This window comes from Paroedura picta, chromosome 3 (assembly GCF_049243985.1).
Source record: "Paroedura picta isolate Pp20150507F chromosome 3, Ppicta_v3.0, whole genome shotgun sequence".
In the NCBI taxonomy this organism is placed as follows: domain Eukaryota; kingdom Metazoa; phylum Chordata; class Lepidosauria; order Squamata; family Gekkonidae; genus Paroedura; species Paroedura picta.
In genome coordinates this window covers 125223620-125245159 of record NC_135371.1, presented here as the reverse complement: position 1 = coordinate 125245159, position 21540 = coordinate 125223620, and the positions used below count along the sequence as shown (strand labels likewise).

General features: G+C 42.3%; 1 protein-coding gene across 7 annotated transcripts in view; it reads right to left on the bottom strand.

Annotated features, from left to right (window-relative positions):
* Positions 1-21540, bottom strand: part of MYOCD (myocardin) — a 332698-nt gene that overhangs the window by 17237 nt on the left and 293921 nt on the right. For 4 of the 7 annotated variants that reach the window (XM_077327568.1, XM_077327566.1, XM_077327567.1 and 1 more), the window contains 5 exons: positions 14993-15058; positions 14345-14393; positions 6583-6638; positions 3046-3121; positions 1676-1837 (listed from right to left, as the gene is read on the bottom strand). In XM_077327568.1, the coding sequence (XP_077183683.1) occupies positions 1676-1837; positions 3046-3121; positions 6583-6638; positions 14345-14393 (343 nt within the window). In that variant the 5' untranslated portion in view covers positions 14993-15058. The remainder of the gene's footprint in view (positions 1-1675; positions 1838-3045; positions 3122-6582; positions 6639-14344; positions 14394-14992; positions 15059-21540) is intronic. The other 3 variants (XM_077327570.1, XM_077327564.1, XM_077327565.1) reach the window with 2 other exon arrangements.

Genomic DNA, 21540 nt, shown 5'->3' with positions numbered 1-21540 from the left:
CCACAGTTGAAAATATATCCAAGGGACTTAGCAGGAACAATTCCCCAGAATAACTCCTCATTTTACAGATCTAGAGCACTCTTCTTTTTGACATTTTCATCCAACAACCAACTAGAAAATTTCCATGGAAGTCTTTTTATGTGACCCATGTTGTTTCCTCAAGAATCAGTGTGGGTTATGCCAAATGATGCCTCTCAACATACTCAAGGAGTTCTGGAAAGTGTTCCAGCACAATATCCTGCAATCTAGCAGGCAAAAATGCTTGACCCTTGGCTTCTGTTGATAAGTAAAGTGCTGGGAAAGATAGACACTATCACAAAAGCCCCTGGAAGGCTGAAAGCCAGAGCGTGAGCAGTCGAAGGAAGGAAGATTCCTGATGCACGGTGTAATCTTTCCTGGGCCCATGTCTGGCTTTGATCAAGTGTCTTCCTGTTCAGCTCGTTAAGAGACATGTTGGTGTGTGCGTGTGTAGGGAGGCAGGCTGAAATGAACCATGAGATGGATACTGAAGTCCTGGTGGCTCTTCCACATGGATTTTTTTTTTATGGGAATGACTCTAAAGGCATTCCTGTGGAGAGAAAATACGTTGAAAGACTCTCTCTTCCCAGCAATGCTTCTTGTGTGCAGTGCAGGGATGTGCATTCGGATATATCCTGTCCAAACATACATCCTTATCAGCATTTTCAAGATATACTTGAGCCTTTGGATAGTATCCAGGATTTGGGGGGATATTAGGAAATGTGTCCTGAAAAATCCCAGAAATATTCAGCAGTAAGCAGGAATATCAGGAGCCCGTGTTTTATGGCCCCCAGGTCTATTTTTTCTTCTTTCTTCTCTGTGTGTCTTCCCTGGACTTGGTATCCACTTGCCATGTTGGTTGGGCTTTGGTTCTGTCCTTTGAAATTGGTTTGTGCAACAGTATTTTTTACATGAGTTGGGTTGTATTGGGTTTGCAGTTTGCGGTGGATTTACAGGCTCTGTGTTGCCTTTGATGCTTGGCTTGTACATTGGCTCATATTCTCCAACTTGACATTTGTTGGGCATGCTACAATGTTCCTATTCAGGCTGGCTTAGGCGCTTCTCTAGCTTGGCATAGGATGGATTCTTTGGTTTTGCATTTGCCCACCTTGGTTCTACAGTAGTACTATGGGCCTGTTGGCTCTGTCTGTCTTGAGAGGCTTTTGGCTAGGGATTGCATTGCTTGTTCTTGTGCCTGGCTATTCTTTGCCTTGATGGAAGCACAGAATCCCCTCCCCATAGGAAACAATGGAGGATGGCTGGGATCACTTTGTCATAAAACTGGATCTCTTGGCCTAATTCAGTTGAAACCTGGGGGCTAGTTAAACATGCCAGCAGTTCTGCTGCAACATTGGTGTTATTTGTCCACAAAACAGTCTCTCAAGCTGTCTAGAAAAAAATGTTTTTGGGGAAGGGGAGAATCCCAATATTACCTAGCCCCATTATTCCTTATGGGAACATAGGGAATAATGGGGCTAGATAATATTGGGATTCTCCCCTTCCCCAAAAATAAAATGGGATCTGAACATCAAACTGGTATTTGGAACTGAAAAACCAGGAATACTGATATTTTGGGGCTCTCTGAGAACTGGATCTGAAAAATGTAGCTGAGAATGCCAGAATGGCAACAAACTGCAGGTGATACTTCTGGTCCTACCTTTGATGGCTTCTTTCACAGCTGAGTCAACAGGGAGGATATTCTTCTCCACCAGCTCCAGAGGACCTGGCCTAAGAGCAATCTTTTCATTCAGATTGTCTGCAAGACGGGCTCTTTTTAGTTTCATCTGTGTAGCTTGAATGGACCCCTCTGTGGCTGAATCTGGAAAGGCAGTATGAACAACAGTAGCTAGCCAGGTGTGTAGCAGGTGCAGAATGTGAAGTATCCTTCACAGACATTAGTGTTAGAGCAGTTATACAAAAATGATACATTCCAGTTTTTTCCCAAGAACAAACTTGCATATAGTTGTGAACTGCAGCACAGGGACAGGGGAACTTCTCCCGTGGTTGATTTGACAGTCTTAATCAGAGCCAGCTTGGTGTAGTGGTTAGGAGCACAGACTTCTAATCCAGCAAGCCAGGTTTGATTCTGCACTCCCCCACATGCAGCCAGCTGGGTGACCTTGGGCTGACTACATCACTGATAAAGCTGTTCTGACCAAGCAGTGATATCAGGGCTGTCTCAGCCTCGCCTACTTCACAGGGTGTCTGTTGTAGGGAGAGGAAGGGGAGGTGATTTTAAGTCGCTTTGAGACTTCTTCTGGTAAAGAAAAGCGGCATATAAGAACCAACTATTCTTCTTTAAACATGTCAGAATTTTTAAAAGTACTGGCTTGCACAGCATTTCAGGTTGTTCAACAGCACATTGAAAAGGTGCTTAGTGTTGGCAGAGTATGGCTTCACTGAAGCATGAACACGGTACTGACACGAGGTTCTCAGCTCTGAGCAAGAGGCTGGGTCAAATGGAATTCCATGCAAGAAAGCAGCTCTGGTAACCCCAATGTGTTGATCTCAAGGACTAATGGCCTGGGTTCCTCACCCTGTGTCACAGTCAGACACGAGCTGTAAGTTCTCCACAATAAAAAAATTTAAGAAGGGGCCTCATCAGAAAAATAAGGGAATGTGTTTCAGAGTACAGCCTGCACAAGTTATGCTGTCCACGTTGTCTCAGCTGGAGCCATACTAAAACCTACTATAGATACGCTGACATATGCTAACAATGGAACAAGAGCTGGGTTTTATACCCCGCTTTTCACTATGTGGAGGAATCCCAAAGTGGCTTACAAACATCTTTCCCTTCCTCTCCCCACAAAGGCATCCTGTGAGGTAGGCGAGGCTAAAGAGTTTTGAGAGAACTACATTTCTTAGAACAACTCTGAGAGAACTATGACTGGCCCAAGGTCGTCCAGCTGGTGGCAGGGGGAGGAGTGGGGAATCCAAGAAACAAATGGAAAGAATACAGAACTACATAGGCGATGGCAGTGCTGAGGAAATCTGCTAACGTGAGAGAATAGAGGTTTCCTGTCTTACCTTGTAAAATGTGCATATCAACCAGCTCTGAGTGTGCAGGTCTGTTTCGGATCTTGTGCTTTAAATAATCCTCAGTCTACAGAACATAAGAACAGAGAACATTACACCACTGGCGTGACTTCAGTGCATTAGGCAATACTTCAGACCTGGACTAACTGATGCACGTTTTATTTACTGTTTTGTTTTACAGTTTAAAGCGAATTTCCACAACTCCCACTGCAATTCATCTGGATACTGAAAGCTTGTCAGATTTTTGGAGGAGCTTGATTTCTGCAAGCCAGAATGTTTGGTCAGTTTCACAGGATGTAAGATACCTGTAATTGATAGAAAGGAGTCATGAAGCTAGATGATAGAAAGGAGTCACGGGAAGCCTTCTGCCACCGGCCGGAGCGGCCGCGCAGCGTCATAGACGCTGCGAGCCCGCTCCGCCCGCCGTCAGAAGGCTCCAGAGAGCCTCGGGTGGGTGGGGGGGGGACGGGAGTTCTAGCGCCCGTTGTATTTCTGCCTACAACGGGCTTAAGCTACTAGTATAATATAATCCCAAACAGGGATGTGCACGGGGAAGAAAATTGGTGCTTTACGGATTTGAGGTTTCCTGATTCGGTACAACTTGAATCAACCAAATCATTCACTCAGTATATCAATTTGAGTTTGGCCAATTCAGGAATCTCAAACTGATTCATCTGAAACAATGTCCAGACACCTGATCTCTGGGGATCAGCTGTTTGTTAGGGTCTTTAACTATTTCCCTGCAGATCCCATCAAGGCTGTAGAGACTGGACTCTGTGCAGCCTGGAGAGGGAGCATTTAAAGATGCCCACCAAAAAGCTAATCCTCAGTATAAACTATGTGGTGGCTCTTCCCCTTTAATACTGTTCCCTGGCAGCAGAGAGCAAGCTTTCCACTGCCTAGGATGTGTGTGTGTGTGTGTGTGTGTGTGTGTGGGGGGGGGGGGCATTTAAAGAGCTAGCAAACAGCTGATCTCTCAAGATCAGCTGTTTGGTGACTTCCTCCCATATAACCCTTCCAAGGCAGTGGAGAGCAATTTGAGGAAGGGGGATGAGACATTTAAAGAGTAATCAAACAGCAGATCTCAGAACCAGCTGTTTGGCAGCTCTTCTCCCTTCCAAGAACCTTCCCAGGCAATGAAGAGCTAGCACTCCACTCCCGGGGACCAGCTGTTTGATGACTCTCCTCCCATTCTCAGGCTGCAGAGAACTGGCTTTCCACAGTCTGGGAAGGGTCTGCTGGGGAAGCTTTTAAAAACCCCCACCAAACAGCTGATTCTTGGGATCAGCTCTTTGGCAGGGTCCTGCTATATTTGATTCTCAAATCAGCCAAATTAAACCTAAATTGATTTGGGCTTCGGTGATCTAGCTGTTTTAAACTGATGGGATATTTGATTCAGCTCAGATAAACCCCAAAAGTACTTGAATTAGCATTGATTTGAGTATTTACAGGCTATCTGAGCTGAATCACCCATCCCTATAGTCCCAAACTGAATAATTGGCAAAGTTCAGTGTTTCTTATAACAGAGACCACAGAAGAAAGCCTACATTTAAACCTTACAGATAAACATACAGAAAGCACTCTCATTGATCCTATTAGCATGAATTTAATCAATGCTGTATTTTGTCAACATCAACGCAGGTGAGTTATATAGTTAACTGCATTTTATAATCTTTTGAAATTGATGCAGAGCTTCATGTAGATAAAAATTTGCAGACCAGTTTCTTTCCTGTCCGTCAGAACCAAACTGCTTCAGGCACATTCTGGTTTTGTCCCCTACACCCACCTCTTTCAGAAAAGGCTTGGTATGAATATTTGGTTCTACTCCTGCTATGTGAATGAATCCAGTTTGGAGCTTTTGACTCATATAATCCTTTTTTCTTCCAGGCAACCAGCCAGTAGAAGTCTTTGAAGGGAAACACTGAGATATTAACCTATGCCTCAACTAAAATGTACAACACTTCAAAGATACTTGAAATCTTCTAAGCACATTAATTTTTCACAAGGGGCTGTAATTCCTCTCCTAGCCATGGATTTTTCCAGGATGCATACAAAATACCATTACATAGGTTCACTTAAAATCTATATAGGCATTAAAAATATCCTGCATTCTTGCATGCATCATTCTAAAAGCTGATTGTGTTGGATGCAGAATCACAATGCTGAAAGGCGATTCCAAGTCTAGCATCCTAATTTTGATGGGTTTCCTTCTCATATTAACCCTATACAAATTAGCCAGATGATGTGGTGTCATAAACTGATGACATTGTTTATGACACTGCCAGATGACACTAGGTAATATATTCCTGTTAGATGGAATTGAGAAGTAAACTATTACTGCCATTTCCTAGCAGTTTAAGCCAACACGTACATCTACAGATATATGAAATTGATTGTGCACTGGAACAAATTTGCAAAGTATTGTATATGGCTTTTAAATTATGTATAGATCTGTTTTATGGGTAATTCTTTTAAAAAAAGAAATTGCTTCATACTATTTGTCCCCCTAGATCAGTCCTGTCTGTCCAGGTTCCTCAGAGTCCTTCAGTTTCCTTCTGGTGGTTATCAACAGAGGCAAGAGGCATATCTGCTTTGAATGGAAAAGTTACTGCACAATCCTCCCTCTGTTGTCCCCTCTTTCCACCAGGTGTCTGGGGGCAATCTCGGGTCAAAGTTATCTTTCTTATCCCTGTTGTCTAGGGCACCATTTGTTTTCTTTGAAGATAGGATCAATGCTACTAGGCTGGATTTGGAGGATGAACTGGGTCAGCCCAAACACAGAAAGGGCCTTTGGCACGTGGGGCTGGGCTCTTTCTATACATTCTTTGGAACCTCCAGACACAAGTGTTGCTGCACTGCCACCAGTTCTTGCGTACTGTGGAATGTGGAGAATGTGCCGCTAATGAAAACAGGCATGTTTGTCTTCAGCATCCAGACAAATTGAGGTCCAGCCCAGCAGCAGCAGCAGCAGCAAGACACACACTTCACTCTCCCAGGAGGCTGCAGGCTTAGCACCAAAGAAGTCTTGGGAATGTGTTCCAGTTCTTCTAAATGTGACCTGATCACCAGACAGTCCACTTTGGTGGGAGGTGGCCTCTTAATCTTATCTTTCCCATTAGTTTTGATTAACAATGCCTAAAACTATGCTTGATAACTGGTGCCAACAAGAGCCAGAGCACAGGTCAACAGCCCAAAGGCACTTTGCTGTGTCTCACGAAAATGATATTGTATTGTGCTATGAACGTTAGGATCAAGGCTTCCCTCAGAGATATCTTTCATGGTCTGCAAAATACAGCATTCAAGATCTATATCCAGTTTCTCTTGGAACACATGTCAACATTTTAACCTCCAGTAATACTGCATTGTAGTACACTGCTGCATTTCGAGGACAGCCTGATGAAACATATCTAGGGTGTATTATTATTCTCCTTTCGGTTCCTGCCCAAGACATATCTGAACCTACTGCATTCTAAACAGATGTGAAGCTAGCTCCATCCACTTCTACTCAGATGTGTATCCAGATGTTACCTTAGTTCTCTCCAAGGTCTTCTTTTGTTCATGGAAAGCAGAGGAGCTTTTCAGCGCTGTAATCGAGAAACACACAGAAGAACCATTAAGGCATCCGCAGGCTCTCACCTCAGCAGCAAAGGCCTTTTAAAAACAGCCACATAAATAAGCCACTCTCTATTGTATTAACTGAAAGTAAATGAGAAAACTTCATTCTCTGTCTCATGTTAGGCTGTGGCAGGAGACATGGAAATAAAAGTATAGCAGAGCAAAGAAACCTAATCCCGAACTCTGTGGTAATATTTCAGAAAAGGAGGCTTTCTTCCTTTTGAAAGTGTGTGAAAGATTGCAAAAAAGCACCAACTTCTTAGTCTCGGAACCTGTTTGATGCAAAATAAATGGACTGGTCTTCGACATCTATTCTAAATGAACTTTTGGGAACTGATCCCACTAATTGTAGCAAACCTTACTTAAAGTACATCTAGGAGAGAATCTAATTGTGCAATGGACTTCTGAGAAGTTTAACTATGTCCATGGAACTCACTAACCAAATTTAAGTTGAATGCCCAAATTCCACATCCTAGCTGTATAAAACCAAAGCAAAACTGCAGCAGACAAAATCTGATAAGAGTAGTTTGTGTCAATGTGTGAGTGAGGGAGGTCGTTAACCCTTTCTGTTACAGAAATTATACATAAGGCCTTTGTGCGCATAACTTAGCAGCTAGGGAGGGGGCCAACTTTTGATAGGAAAAGAAATAGAGTATGGAGTAGAAATAGCTTTAAAAAAACATTTCTACCCACTGCTCGGATCACTGGGCCCTTACATTTCATTAAAAAAAAGACTTTGGCGAGATCCACTCATAGATCTCCAACAAAATATGCAAATTGGCTCCAAGCTTTATTTTGTCTGAATTATATCTATATAGGTACCAGCAACACATACTACAGCTGTTTTTCTCCCCTCCCCCATAATCTCCTCCAGCCTCTTCAGGCAAAATGCTGCCCCCTTTCTGCTTCATCCAAAAAGCAGATTCTTCTCATAGTTGAGAAACAAAACCTCTAGCAAATTCTGATTGGTTTCCTTTCTTGAGAACCAGCATGGGTATTGTTGGATAACAGTAGTCAAACTGCGGCCCTCCAAATGCCCATGAACTACAATTCCCATGAGCCCCTGCCAGCATTTGCTGACAGGGGCTCATAGGAATTGTAGTCCATGGACAACTGGAGGGCCGCAGTTTGACTACTCCTGAAGTCCTTGGCTCAAACTCACCATGAAGTCCACTGTGTGATCATGGGTTTTCCACCTAGTTTAATATCCCTGACAATGCCATTCCAATGAAAAGTTAACAGAAGAACCACATGCACTGAATTCAGCTCCTTGGAGGAAGAGTGAAATAAAATGGAAATAAATATTCTCTGCTATATTGCTGTGTACCAATATGCCCACCATTATGACGTGCGAAAGATGGTGTGTTTCTCTGTATCACGGTGCATCTACCTGAGCTCCCTGTTAGTGGGGTTCATAATGGCAGGAGGCAGGCTTTGCCCTCACTGCGGCATGCATAAGAAAGAATCGTGTGAGACTGCCTTCTCCCATATCTGCAAGACCACCTTCTCCCATACGCCCCCGGAAAGATTTAAGATCTAGTGAGAAAAACTTGCTCAGGATCCTTAGTCCCAAAAAGATTAGATGGGCCTTTCCCAATCTGGTGGAATGCACTTTCAAATGAAACCAGAGTCCTGCAGGACCTTGAACCTATGGGTGAGGCCTAAAGTAAGAAACATCTGAATTATGGTGACTCCCCCCCCCCCCAAAAAAAAGCCTTATTATACATCAGCCAGGATTGGAACTATCTTCCTCTCTCCTCTCTTTGTTGTTCCTAGTATGACAATAGCTATTAGATTGAAACTGAATTTGTTTTAGATTTTAATGTATTTAGCTGAATAGTTATATTTTATTATTACATTTTACTGTGGTGTGATTTTATTGTGACTTTATTGATGGAATCCACCTTGAGTTGCTTGCAAAAGGGAAAAATATTAATAATAATTTTAATAATTGTGGTCATTCATTTATACTGGATAAAGTAAAGGGCTGGGCGGGGGGGGGAACCCTGTGAATTAAACTTCTTTCTGTCTGGGAACCATTTCCTTGTCATGTCAGACAATATTGGTACCTGGGACAGAGAGACAGAAATTTCTCCCTCATAATTTTTCAAAACCCTCTGTTTGGAAGAAAACAGACCAAACTTATCCTGAAAATACTGAATTTCTACAAATCCAAACAGAATCTCATCAACAGGTTATATCCTTGTCTTCCTTTTAGGATTAGTGACTTTCTCAACAGGAATTTTCTCCTTGCTGTAATCACTGCTTCCCATAAAGGTGGAAGGGGAGGTTCAGTGCTATCAATGGCTACCAAAGGCCTAGTTGGGTCTTGCTTCATGGACCATTTTAACGTGTTGCTATTTGTTTCATGCAAAAAATGTAAAAACCTGAGGGCAAAGCTTCCCTTTTCACAAAGCTGTTACAAAGCTACTAGAACTATATCATATAGTTGGTCAGCTTATATTTTTGCCTGAAAGTGATCCATAATTCAAGAATAATGATTGTGGACAAAACTCAGATTTTCGTTTTAATAAGAAATTGTTTTTTCATACAGTCAAACTATGGGACTGGCAAAGTCAATGGCAGCAAGGTCTTATTTTTGAGTCTTTGCATTCTTAGGCTTCATATTTTAAAGTCTTTTGAAAAATAAAACTCAACAACTGATTGTCTTCCCCACTCTGTGCACTGATTTATATCCCTTCATCAAATGGGTTTGGAGTCAGATTTAGGAGTCACTTTACATTGACACAATGGGATGCATTACTTTAACTGGATCCTGAAATACAAATGGGATTTGCTTTGTAGAAAAGAGAAAACCCAAGCAACAAAAGGCTAAAAGGTCAAAAGACACATGCAAAAAATGAGGGGGAAAGTCACAGAAAACAATTATAAATGGGGAAAGGCCAATGAAGAAAAGCAGGATGCCACAACATGGATTTGAATCAAATTCGTAGATCCAGATACTCCTTCCTACTTCCAGATATTGCAAGAGCAGCTGCAAAATCTGGGGTTCCAGTAAACAGTCAATGTGCACTGGGGAATTGGTGAGAGCTTTGATTAAAAATCCAATAATAGGAATAATCGAATAAGGAAACCGAAGCAATTATTCTCTAAGCCCAGTTCATGCACATCTGTACACATAGAAGGTCCAATGCGAAGAGATGATGAACAGAAAACAAAATCTGTTGCCAAGAGAAATTGTGTGGATTCTGCTGTCTTTAAAACAAATGCAAAGTATTGGCAAGTCTCTGAAAACAATAGAAGGGCATGAGTAACTTCTGAGAAAATACTCATGTCCATACTGGGCTGAATAGACCACCTCTTCTTTGATGGAAGTGGAGGGGGTATCAGAAGACAGGAGGTTAATGTTTGGCATTACTTACAATGAGATGATGGAAAGAACACAAATGAAAAGGGGAAAACAAACAGTGTGGTGGTTGGTGTCTGCTACCGACCGCCTGACCAACGAGAGGATGTGGATGCTGCACTTTGTGAGCAGCTTGAGAAAATATCCAAGCGGCAGGACCTTGTCATCATGGGTGACTTCAATTTCCCAGATGTGTGCTGGAAAACAAACTCTGCGAAGCGTCCTCAGTCATGCAACTTTCTGACCTGCCTGGCTGACAATTTCATTTATCAAATGGTAGATGAACCCACAAGAGGTTCAGCCATACTGGACTTAATACTGACCAACAGGCAAGAGTTGGTGGATGAGGTGAAGGAGGTGGGGACCCTAGGGGGAAGTGACCATGTCCTCATAGAATTCCTTTTGAGATGGAGAGCCAAGGAAGCTTGTAGCCAGACGCGGATGTTGGATTTTCATAGGGCAAACTTTAATAAACTCAGAGACATGATGAGTGTCATACCATGGACGAGAATGCTGGAAGGGAAGGGAGCATGTGAAGGATGGGCGCTACTCAAACAGGAGCTATTGCATGCTCAATCAATGACTATCCCAGAAAGACGAAAACACTGCAGGAGCTCTAAGAAGCCTATTTGGATGAACAGAGAACTTCAAGAGGAACTAAGAAAGAAAAGGAAAATGTTCAGGAAATGGAGGGAAGGACAGAGCTCTAAAGAAGAGTACCTACAGGTTACTAGGCACTGTAGATCAATCATAAGAAAGGCCAAAGCTGAGAGTGAGCTAAGATTGGCCAGGGAAGCCCATTGTAACAAGAAAAGATTTTTCAGTTATGTGAGGAGCAAACGTAAAGTAAAGGAGGCAATAGGCCCACTGTTGGGTGCGGATGGACAAACTCTAACGGATGATGCAGAGAAAGCAGAAAGGCTTAGTGCCTATTTTACATCTGTTTTTTCCCACAGGTCAAAGTGTTTAGGCACATCTAGAGATGGCCATAGATGGCCATAACCTGGGTGGCAGGTTAACATGGATAGAGAGGTTGTCGAGAGGCATTTAGCACTGGATGAGTTCAAATCCCCTGGTCCGGATGAAATGCACCCGAGAGTACTCAAAGAACTTTCCAGAGAACTTGCACAGCCCTTGTCCATCATCTTTGGAACCTCTTTAAGGCCTGGAGATGTCCCGGAGGACTGGAAGAGAGCAAATGTTATTCCGATCTTCAAAAAAGGGAGGAAGGATGACCTGGGAAACTACAGACCAGTGAGTCTGACCTCTGTTGTGGGGAAGATAATGGAGCAGATATTAAAGGGAGCGATCTGCAAACATCTGGAGGACAATTTGGTGATCCAAGGAAGTCAGCATGGATTTGTCTCCAACAGGTCCTGCCAGACCAACCTGGTTTCCTTTTTTGACCAAGTAACAGGTTTGCTGGATCGGGGAAATTCGGTTGATGTCATTTACTTGTATTTTAGTAAAGCTTTTGACAAGGTTCCCCATGATGTTCTGATGGATAAATTGAAGGACTGCAATCTGGATTTTCAGATAGTCAGGTGGATAGGGAATTGGTTAGAGAACCGCACTCAAAGAGTTGTTGTCAATGGTGTTTCATCAGACTGGAGAGAGGTGAGTAGTGGGGTACCTCAGGGCTCGGTGCTCGGCCCGGTACTTTTTAACATATTTATTAATGATCTAGATGAGGGGGTGGAGGGACTAGTCATCAAGTTTGCAGATGACACCAAATTGGGAGGACTGGCAAATACTCCGGAAGATAGAGACAGAGTTCAACGAGATCTGAACACAATGGAAAAATGGGCAAATGAGAACAAGATGCAATTTAATAAAGATAAGTGTAAAGTTCTGCATCTGGGTCAGAAAAATGAAAAGCATGCCTACTGGATGGGGGATATGCTTCTAGGTAGCACTGTGTGTGAACGAGACCTTGGGGTACTTGTGGATTGTAAACTAAACATGAGCAGGCAGTGTGATGCAGCGGTAAAAAAGGCAAATGCCATTTTGGGCTGTATCAACAGAGGCATCACATCAAAATCACAAGATGTCATAGTCCCATTGTATATGGCACTGGTCAGACCACACCTGGAGTACTGTGTGCAGTTCTGGAGGCCTCACTTCAAGAAGGACGTAGATAAAATTGAAAGGGTACAGAGGAGAGCGACGAAGATGATCTGGGGCCAAGGAACCAAGCCCTATGAAGATAGGTTGAGGGCCTTGGGAATGTTCAGCCTGGAGAAAAGGAGGTTGAGAGGGGACATGATAGCCCTCTTTAAGTATTTGAAAGGTTGTCACTTGGAGCAGGGCAGGATGCTGTTTCTGCTGGCTGCAGAGGAGAGGACACGCAGTAATGGGTTTAAACTTCAAGTACAACGATTTAGGCTAGATATCAGGAAAAAGTTTTTCACAGTCAGAGTAGTTCAGCAGTGGAATAGGCTGCCTAAGGATGTGGTGAGCTCCCCCTCACTGGAAGTCTTCAAGCAAAGGTTGGATACACACTTTTCTTGGATGCTTTAGGATGCTTAGGGCTAATCCTGCGTTGAGCAGGGGGTTGGACTAGATGGCCTGTATGGCCCCTTCCAACTCTATGGTTCTATGATTCTATGATTCTATGAAACCCAGAAAAACCCTGTTCCTGACTTTGCAGTTGCTAAATGGAATGACTTCCAAGCTTTGAGGAATTTTTGGAAAATGCTCAAAAGTTTGCAATAAACACCTGAGCGTGTTTTCATTTTTCCCCTAGTAAGTTCTACCATTCTTGGTTATAGACAAAATGAAACATCACTTTCAAGCAGAAAACTAAATCAGAAAGTAATTCTTTTCTATAAAAGTCAAATCATGGAGTTTAAAAATGGGCATAAAGTTTGCATGTGCAGCTAAAGAAAGAAGGTCTTAGTGGAGCTCTGGTAGAGAGGCTTATTGGACTTGTTCATAGATATCTACATGGGTTTTATGTGTGTGATAAAAACACCATTAACTCGTTCTGTCTACATGTAAGTGTTGCTATGTTAGGCATGGAAGGGAGACAGAAAGAGAGTGACTTCATGGAAAAGATAGAGGAACAAATGAAGCACCAGAAAGAGGGTAAAAGAAAGCTGGGAGACCTAACATTACTACCTGCCATGCTGATTAGCATTTTTTTTTAAAATCCTCCTTCAAGTGGAACTCCCAGTGATCCTGCATTTAGGCACTGATCCTACTTAATGAATAGACAAAGAATCAGACATTCACAGGTCATTGCCTAGGCAGTGACCGCAAACTGGATATGGATGGGTCTACATACCTACATAGCTATTGTGTACCTCATCCCTCATATCCTCCTGATGGATATTTGGGAGCTGATAGTGGTGATGTGCCAACATAATAATTGAATAAGATATTACTTCCATCCTGCAATCGCACAGGGCCATATCAGACATTCTATGTTCCTTCAATACCTTTTCATGCATTCATGTAGAGCCAGAACAAGAGCTGTACAAAGACTTATGATGAGCTGGAAAAAGAGCTCATGTATCTTGTACATAAGACTGGCCATTCTGACAGTTTTAAAACATGCACATCCTTCCCAGTCTCTTGGCTGCTTTCCTACATGCTTTTTGTACAAGACCATTAAGTTGACTTTGTGCCTTTACTTTTACTGTGAAGAGAGCCCACGGGCAATTATTGTGCCCTCGGAAGACTGTTAGACTAGGAGAGAAGGAGATGCAGACTTGTTTCTTAGTAAGGTGAAAAATCAAGTTGGGTCATGGAGATTGTAGAGAACCTTGGTGGCCTAAAATGAACGCTGCTTCCAGCGTCTTATCCTTGCTTCCATACTCCTTGTCACTTTCCTTCTACCTCTGTCTGAGAAATGAAATGCCTTTTAGGGGGTAAACTGACAATTTTTATGGGGTGTCAGATCATCTGCTGGCAGTTGGCAAAGCCTGACGACACCTCATTTTTGCAGAACATGACAGTTAATTCTGATTGGAATATAGGAATGAAACTGCCAAGAATTCCAGGCAATGCATTAAATAAACAGTCTGTGCGAATCCACTCTGTAATATTTCACAAGCTGTACCTGTACTGCATACACTGAAAGGGCCTATGCAGATGCCAAACAGCTCATGCACCATTTGTATGGAAGCAGCAGACATTTCATGCCAATAATGGTGAGTGAATAGGGAAGCAACAGCAAATGCTAGCAGCGTGCTGCACCCAAAGGCTTATGCAGTAATAGTGGGCAGCTCAGAGTCAGTGAGATCTGGCAGATAGAGCATTTGGGCAGGGGGACCTGGACAGGTCCTAGTTTGACCATGGACTCACTGGGTGGCCTTGGGCAAGGTGTTATCTCTCTCAGTCTCAGTTTCCCCATCTGCAAAAATTTGGAATAACAAAAACAATTGGAATAACAATGACCTACCTTGTAGTGTTGTTGTGAAGTGTCCTGTGCACCTTAAATTGGTTACGGAAGTAATATATGGACTATAACTTTGGACTGTAATCTGCCCAAAGCTCTTTGGTGGAACCAGTTTGTTAAGGTTTTAAGCTTTGTTCACTAAGTTAAATTTCTAGACCTTAACAGGTTTAACTGTAATGCCAGCAATACACTGAAGATGTGTCCCCATGCAGTGCTGAACAAGCTGCCTTTCTCAATCTATTTCTTGTTATCCTGTGAAGAAATAATTGTTGCAGCTTTATAGCTCTCTTGGGATAGCACTACTGAGGAGGAGGTACTTCTGCCAAAAATGTTCCCTTTTCTTTCTGTAACTGTTTCCTACAAAGGCACCTTGTGCCAGAATATTGGGCCTCCTATACGTATCCTTTTCCCTTTCTAGAATGCAAGATTTATTTATTTATCTATCATGGTTGTTACTACTGCAATATCATCTTGGCAGGCAGCAAAAACCCTCAGCAAAGGCTGCCTGTGCTCCCTGGCATAGCAAAGACAGAACGAGAGGGCAGGGTACTCACGTGGCATGACTTCGTGGTTGGTGAGCTGCTCTCGGCTTCGTCTCTGCTGCAGCCGCAACTGTAAAACTGGGAGAGAATGGGTCTTTCAGGAAGGGACCTCTAGCTTTTGCCACATACAACTGCACACCTTTCGTATGAGATAGTGTGCTATTCAGTTACAGAAGTATGGTTCAGGGATGTGCCAACGTGCAGAAAGGAGTCAGCCTTGGCATCGTAGGTCTGTCTTGTGAACAGAATGAAGTTTTCTTATTTTCTAGATAGAATTCTGACCCAGACTTTGGTCAAATGTCCTTTTCTCCTTCCCTGCCCTTACACATCTAGCTAGGGACACCTTTATAACACAGCAGGAGCACACAAACAATTCATGTTGTAACTGATTTTTGCTAAGCTAGAGCACAGATATGAAAAAGTAATTAATTGTTTTAATTCTATGGCTTATTGCTGCTTGTTAAAGTTGATGTTCCTGTTCTGCTTGGCACAAAAGCATGCATTCTACATGGTATTTATGGAGGAGAGGAGGATAAACTTTTTTTTTTGCTTCTCTACAAGTTATTGATGGTAAAACCACTGCAAGTTTCTTTTGTTTCGAAGGTTAATAGAAAATGGCTCAGAGGAGAGAAGTACAGATCTGCAAAATGTGGCTTACGTAGATATTGTGGTCCTATTGGCTTATCCATAAATAAGATACTAAGGAAAAGGAATGGGCTAACCTAGATACTAGTACCTATTTGTGCAAATAGGCAGTTAGAAAAAGAATTTAACATTATAGAACTACCAGGTCTATTGCATAACCCTCTCGAATGTTGTGCATGCTCTGTATCTTTTTTCCCTCAAATTTTTCTATTAGGAATAGCAGAATATATATCCTGCATATCAATGAGAAAAACCAGGCATGATTTTCAGCACCGAAATATTCTCTTTTTTTGGTGTGGCATGGTTAGTCAGTTCTATGCTGGGCATGTTTTTTTTTTTAAATAGGATAGAGATTCTTGAAGCTGTATTTCTTCCTGGGTAGCCATCTTGGCAGAATGTTAGTGGTTCTCGACCCTTAATCAATGTGTAAGCTGCACTACTGCTTATTTTTTCCATTATGTAAATTTTGGGTTTTTTTAACAAGTGGGATGAGTCTAGCTATATGAGTTTATCACTAAATTTGAATTGCTGTGGAAAAACACTATTGACAGGGAAAGAATGAGGTACAGGTGGGAGTCTTTTCAAAATTAAAGATAATATGGTCCAGAAGTGGTGATTTGTCTGTGCACCCACATGCAGGATGGGCTAACAAACACTTTCCCACAAAATGTGGATTATTCTTCCCTCTCATTTTAGTGATCCCACAGCTCCCCCATTCTTTCCACTGTCCCATCTGTCTTCAGGGGCTATAATACATGTTTCCGTTTTTTGTGCATTGTCCTGGCATTCAACTTGACTGCATTTTTTTGTGTTCCATTTCATGCAAAGGAATGAACCATAAGAATTTTCATTGGAGGGTGGAGGGAGAAGAAGAAGAAGAGTTGGTTCTTATATGCCGCTTTTCCCTACCCGAAGGAGGCTCAAAGCGGCTTATAGTCACCTTCCCATTCCTCTCCCCACAACTGTCACCCTGTGGGGTGGGTGAGGCTGAGAGAGCCCTGATATCACTGCTCGGTCAGAACAGTTTTATCAGTGCCATGGTGAGCCCAAGGTCACCCAGCTGGTTGCATGTGGGGGAGTGCAGAATCAAACCCGGCATGCCAGATTAGAAGTCCGCACTCCTAACCACTACACCAAACTGGCTCTCTGGAGGGAGGGAGGGAGGGAGGTCAAGACCGGCAACAGGTTGTGTGACACTGATCAAGTCCAGAAGTAAGAGTGGCAGCTGCCAATCATCAGGATTATTCGTGGATTGGCTCAACACAGTTTTCTATTAAAATCCTCATGGTTCAGTCCCTTGCATGAAAGGGAACACAAAGAAATGTAGTGAAGCTGTGGGGGGAATTCATTGTGAAACTGACAAAATACGTTTTGAGTGACTTCAGCAGTTCTGAAGCTCCATTTTGTTTAGTTCTAGGGCTGATGCTCTGCCACCAATACCCTTATAATTACCACACAAGCACCATCTTCTTGTGCTTGTGCTGTGTTGAGCTGCAATCATGGGTAATGGTTTAATTAAATGTATCTTTAAAAACTTTTAACTGCACACACATACCAGATGAGGACTGATAGCCTCTGCACGCACAGCTGGGCTTGAACACTGGCACTAAACCTGATGTCAGAATTAAAATCATGTTGCTAGACTCATCCCACTTGTAACCCCACTCCCAAATTTATATGATGGAGGAAGGAATACAAGGAGGTCCGAGAAAGGAGATCTGTGGCCAAAGAGAGGTTTGCCTGGCCTTTACCAAGGCTAGGGCCTTTTCAGTCCTGGCCCCATCCTGGTGCAATGAGCTCCCAGGAGAGCTGAGGGTCCTGACAGAACTGTCACAGTTCCACAGGGGCTGCAAAATGGAGCTTGTCTGCCAGGTCTATGGTTTTGTCCAGTGCAATTAAGATCTACGGTCCTGCACCAGGTTGCCAGTACATCAGACTTTCATTTGTTATCAGCCCCCCACAGCACCATTCTGCACAGGGACGACATCCTTTGAGATGTGATCCTTTCAATTAAAGACTGGATTTAAGAAGGACTGTCCAGGAAGCCTTTACATAGGAGGACCAATAGAAATGATAAATAACAAGAGGGGAAACTTCAAGAATCTGCATGGGTTTCATTCCCTTCTCCCATATTATTTCCTTTTTCTTTTCCTCAAAAGTCCCAGCTTGCAAGTGATGCCTGGAGATCTCTTGGAATGACAGTTGATATCCAGACTATATAGATCAGTTTCCCTGGAGAAACTGGATCCTTTGGTGGGTGGACACTATGGTCTCCCCTCTGCAAACTCCACCCTTCCCAGGTTCCACCTCCAAAATCTTCAGGAATTTCCCAGCTTGGAGTTGCGCAAACCTAACCTCTCCTCTTTTCCTGATTCTTTCTCTCCCTCACACCTAACAGCCAACCTACCTTTCTCTGTATGCTACTCTTCAGCTTTCCCATCTTCTCTCTCCCTGGTTGCCTTTACCCAGGGAAACTATAGCTCAGCTGCACAGTACTAGCTGCAAGGCTGGGTAGAGTTGCAAGGTAGAGTACCCTCAAGGACTTGCAAAGTTCCCCTGTAGTCCCCTCTCCATACTATTTCCTCATTCTCTTCCCCTGGCAGTCCCCATATCCTCATCTTTCCCTTTTTCCTTCTCTCTTTCCCCCTGAACCCCATCTTTAGCTATATTTATTATTTATTTACTTCATTTATACCTTGCTTTTCTCCCAAATGGGGACACAAAGCAGCTTACGTTACTTTTCCTCTCCTCCATGTTGTCCTTACAATAATCCTGTAAGATAAATTAAACTGAGAATATAAAACTGTTCCATGGTTTCCCAGTGACCTTCCACAGTACAATGGTGATTCAAATGCTTTGGAGTGTAGCCTCTATGGCATTGTACCCCACTGAGGTCTCTTCCTACCCAGGTGCTATCCCCCAATCTTCAGAGGTTTCCCAACCTGGATCTGACAACCTTATGTCTCCCCCACTCAGTGCTCAGGGAGGACCTGGCAACCCTATGCATGTCCCATGGCATCAAGCTGACCAGTGACTGCTGCTGAGGTGAGCATAGGGGGCAGGGATAGGCAAACAGGGAAGATAAGAAGGAAAATAGAGGAAGGAACGAAAAATAGAACAAAATGAACAAAGCTGGAAAAGTAGAGAAGAAGTTATTGCTGGGAGGAAGGAAGAACAATAATATGGGAAGTAGGACTAACTGGAAGCAGGGTATCTGCATATTTACAGGATCTTTGTTCAATTGTTCTAACTGTTCTGGCACAATTGACAACAGACTAGCTATTCCTATTTGGAAACCTCAGAGGGCTGTGATATTTTTAAAGGTATACTATCACCAAATCTATGTGAAATGATTTAAATTAGCTTTCATACATAATGGACTCAGCATGCTTTCAGAATGGAGGGGCACAAATCTTTTTAAAAGTACCTCCTAAAATTACAACATATACCACAATTACTCAAAAAGAAAATAACCCTAAATATAAGATGATCCTCTTTAAAAAAAAGTATACACATTTATTATTTCTGGGCATAATTGGAACTTATATGCAAATGTACAATGATCCCCTATTTTTTGGATGGCATACTTGGAAAAAAACTTGCTTTGCATTTGAATAAATATATTAATTTTAACTGCATCTCTTGTTAATGCAAGAAGCACATTAATCACAAAGAATATGGGATGCGGGATGTGTACATGAATGTGTGAATACATCCCCTTCCTCTTTCAAACAATATTAAATCTTTCCGTTTTAGTAAAATCTAAAGACTTTATCCAGAAACAAATCAACTTAAACAGGAGTCCCGTGGGATCTTTAACAAAGTTTATTCCAGCATAAGCTGTTGTTACTACTCACTAACAAATAATCAGTTTATTTCCAACATGTCTAATAACCTTAATTCAGCTTTAACTTAACATGAAACATTTACCAGTAAAGTCGAAGAACAGAATACAGAATCTGTTTTTCCCCCCAGCAAAACCAGAACTTCTAAGGGTCTGAAAAAATACTCGGACTTCTACAAACTATCTCCACAAAATGAGCACAAGAGACAAATGGATGACTTGGGCACCCGCACCCTCTTGAAAGCTCTTATGATTTGTTTATGCCTGTACAGGCTTAACACTATAGAAGGATTAAAGTATCTGTACACTGCTTTAATCAGGGTGTCCAGGAGCTTGCACACTTATGGGATGTCACTTCAACAGGAGAACATGGAAGGAAAGAGATACAGAGAACTGGAGGAAGCAGCTGCCAAAGGTCTTTGCTTTTTCAGAAAGCACGGCCTGGTGTTTGCGGGCTCAGGAACCAGATGCTAAAGTCTGGTGCCACTCAAATACATTGTAAATATATCAAAAATATTTTCCCTATACAAAGATCAGTATTTCTTATACTGATCTTAAATGAGTGGTTGCTGCATACATCTGTTTGGTTCAATAAATACGAATGCCAGAAGTTCACCTTGAATACATGCACTTTGAAAAATGTTCCCAGAATTTTAATGAAGCAGGTTCCAAGTATTTTAATGTCATAGACCATAGCCTTTAAACTCCAGATTTTGAGATTTCTTTTTTTTAAAGAATTTTAAAGGAATTCCTGTTTCTAGAGGAGCTGTTGTCTATATTGGGTATTACTTTTAAAGAATTAGAATGCTTTCCTGATTCAGAAATTTCCAGTAAATTATGTGGCCAGGGATGCCAGATCCTGCTTGGGAAACTCCTGGAGATTTGTGGGAGGAGCCTGGGGCTAGGAGGAAACTCAGCAGGGATATGATTCCATTGAGTCTACCATCTTGTCTATCTGTAATTTGGACATCAGTCGTCATTCTCGGAGAACTCCAAGATCCACTTGGAGGATGGTAATCCTTACTTTTTAAAAATTCATTGTACATAGAGGACGATACAATGAAAAAGAAAAAATAGGATTAAGAGAGAAATTAAAGAGAAATTAGAATAAATAAATTATGTTCTCAGAATAAGATTGCCAGCTTCAGCTGGCAAACTGCTAAGAGGATTTGGGGAGTGCAGAGAAGTGCTCTCAGAAGTGATGTCATGACAGTCTGGGGGTTGTTCTATTTACTGTCCCAAACTCTATGGTTTAACCACAGACTCTGGGGTGATGCCTAGTGCTCTCCCTTCACCCTGACATGATATCACTGTCTGTTTTCACCAAAAGTGAAATTGGATGCTGGTGCAATGCTAGTGCACATCCTCCATTTCCTCCAGCCTACCTTTGAGGTTCTGGTGGGAAGCAGAGGGAATTATCAGAAAGTCTACGTATATAGCAGTAAATCTCCCCCTCTCCCCATTACACCATTTTTGCTGCACATTCATAAATACAGGTATCACATGGGGGAGAAAGGTATGATATGAATGAAGTTATTAAATTTTAACAATAGCCTACATAAACAAATTAAATGCAGTTACACAGGTGCTGAATAATGCACTTTCAATCCCCCTTCAATGGACTTCAGAGAGTGGATTGCAAATGGATTTCGCCATTTTATACAGTAAAATCCACTTGGAAAATGCCTTGAAAATAGATTGGAAAGTGCATTATTTCAGCATGTGTGAAAGCACCACAAAACTCTCTAAAAACAACAGCCTTAGGGTTGGTAGAAGACATTTCTGGTCGCTTGTAGTATAGCATGTAAACTCCAGGTGAACAAACTAACTGTGCCCAAAACCTGGCACCTCTTACACTCACATAGAATGCATGTTCCTATTGTTGAATGGATGAACAGAAAAGAACATAAACTGTAAACTTTTCAGGGGGGACAGGTCATTGTAATCTAGAAGAATCAATATGAATACTTCTGTATTCCTTCTGGGATTTTAAAGTGAAATGTGTGATTTCATGTGCCCACAGTATGCCCATTTGCAGTCTTTCTTCTTACAGCTGCAACACTTTGCGTAC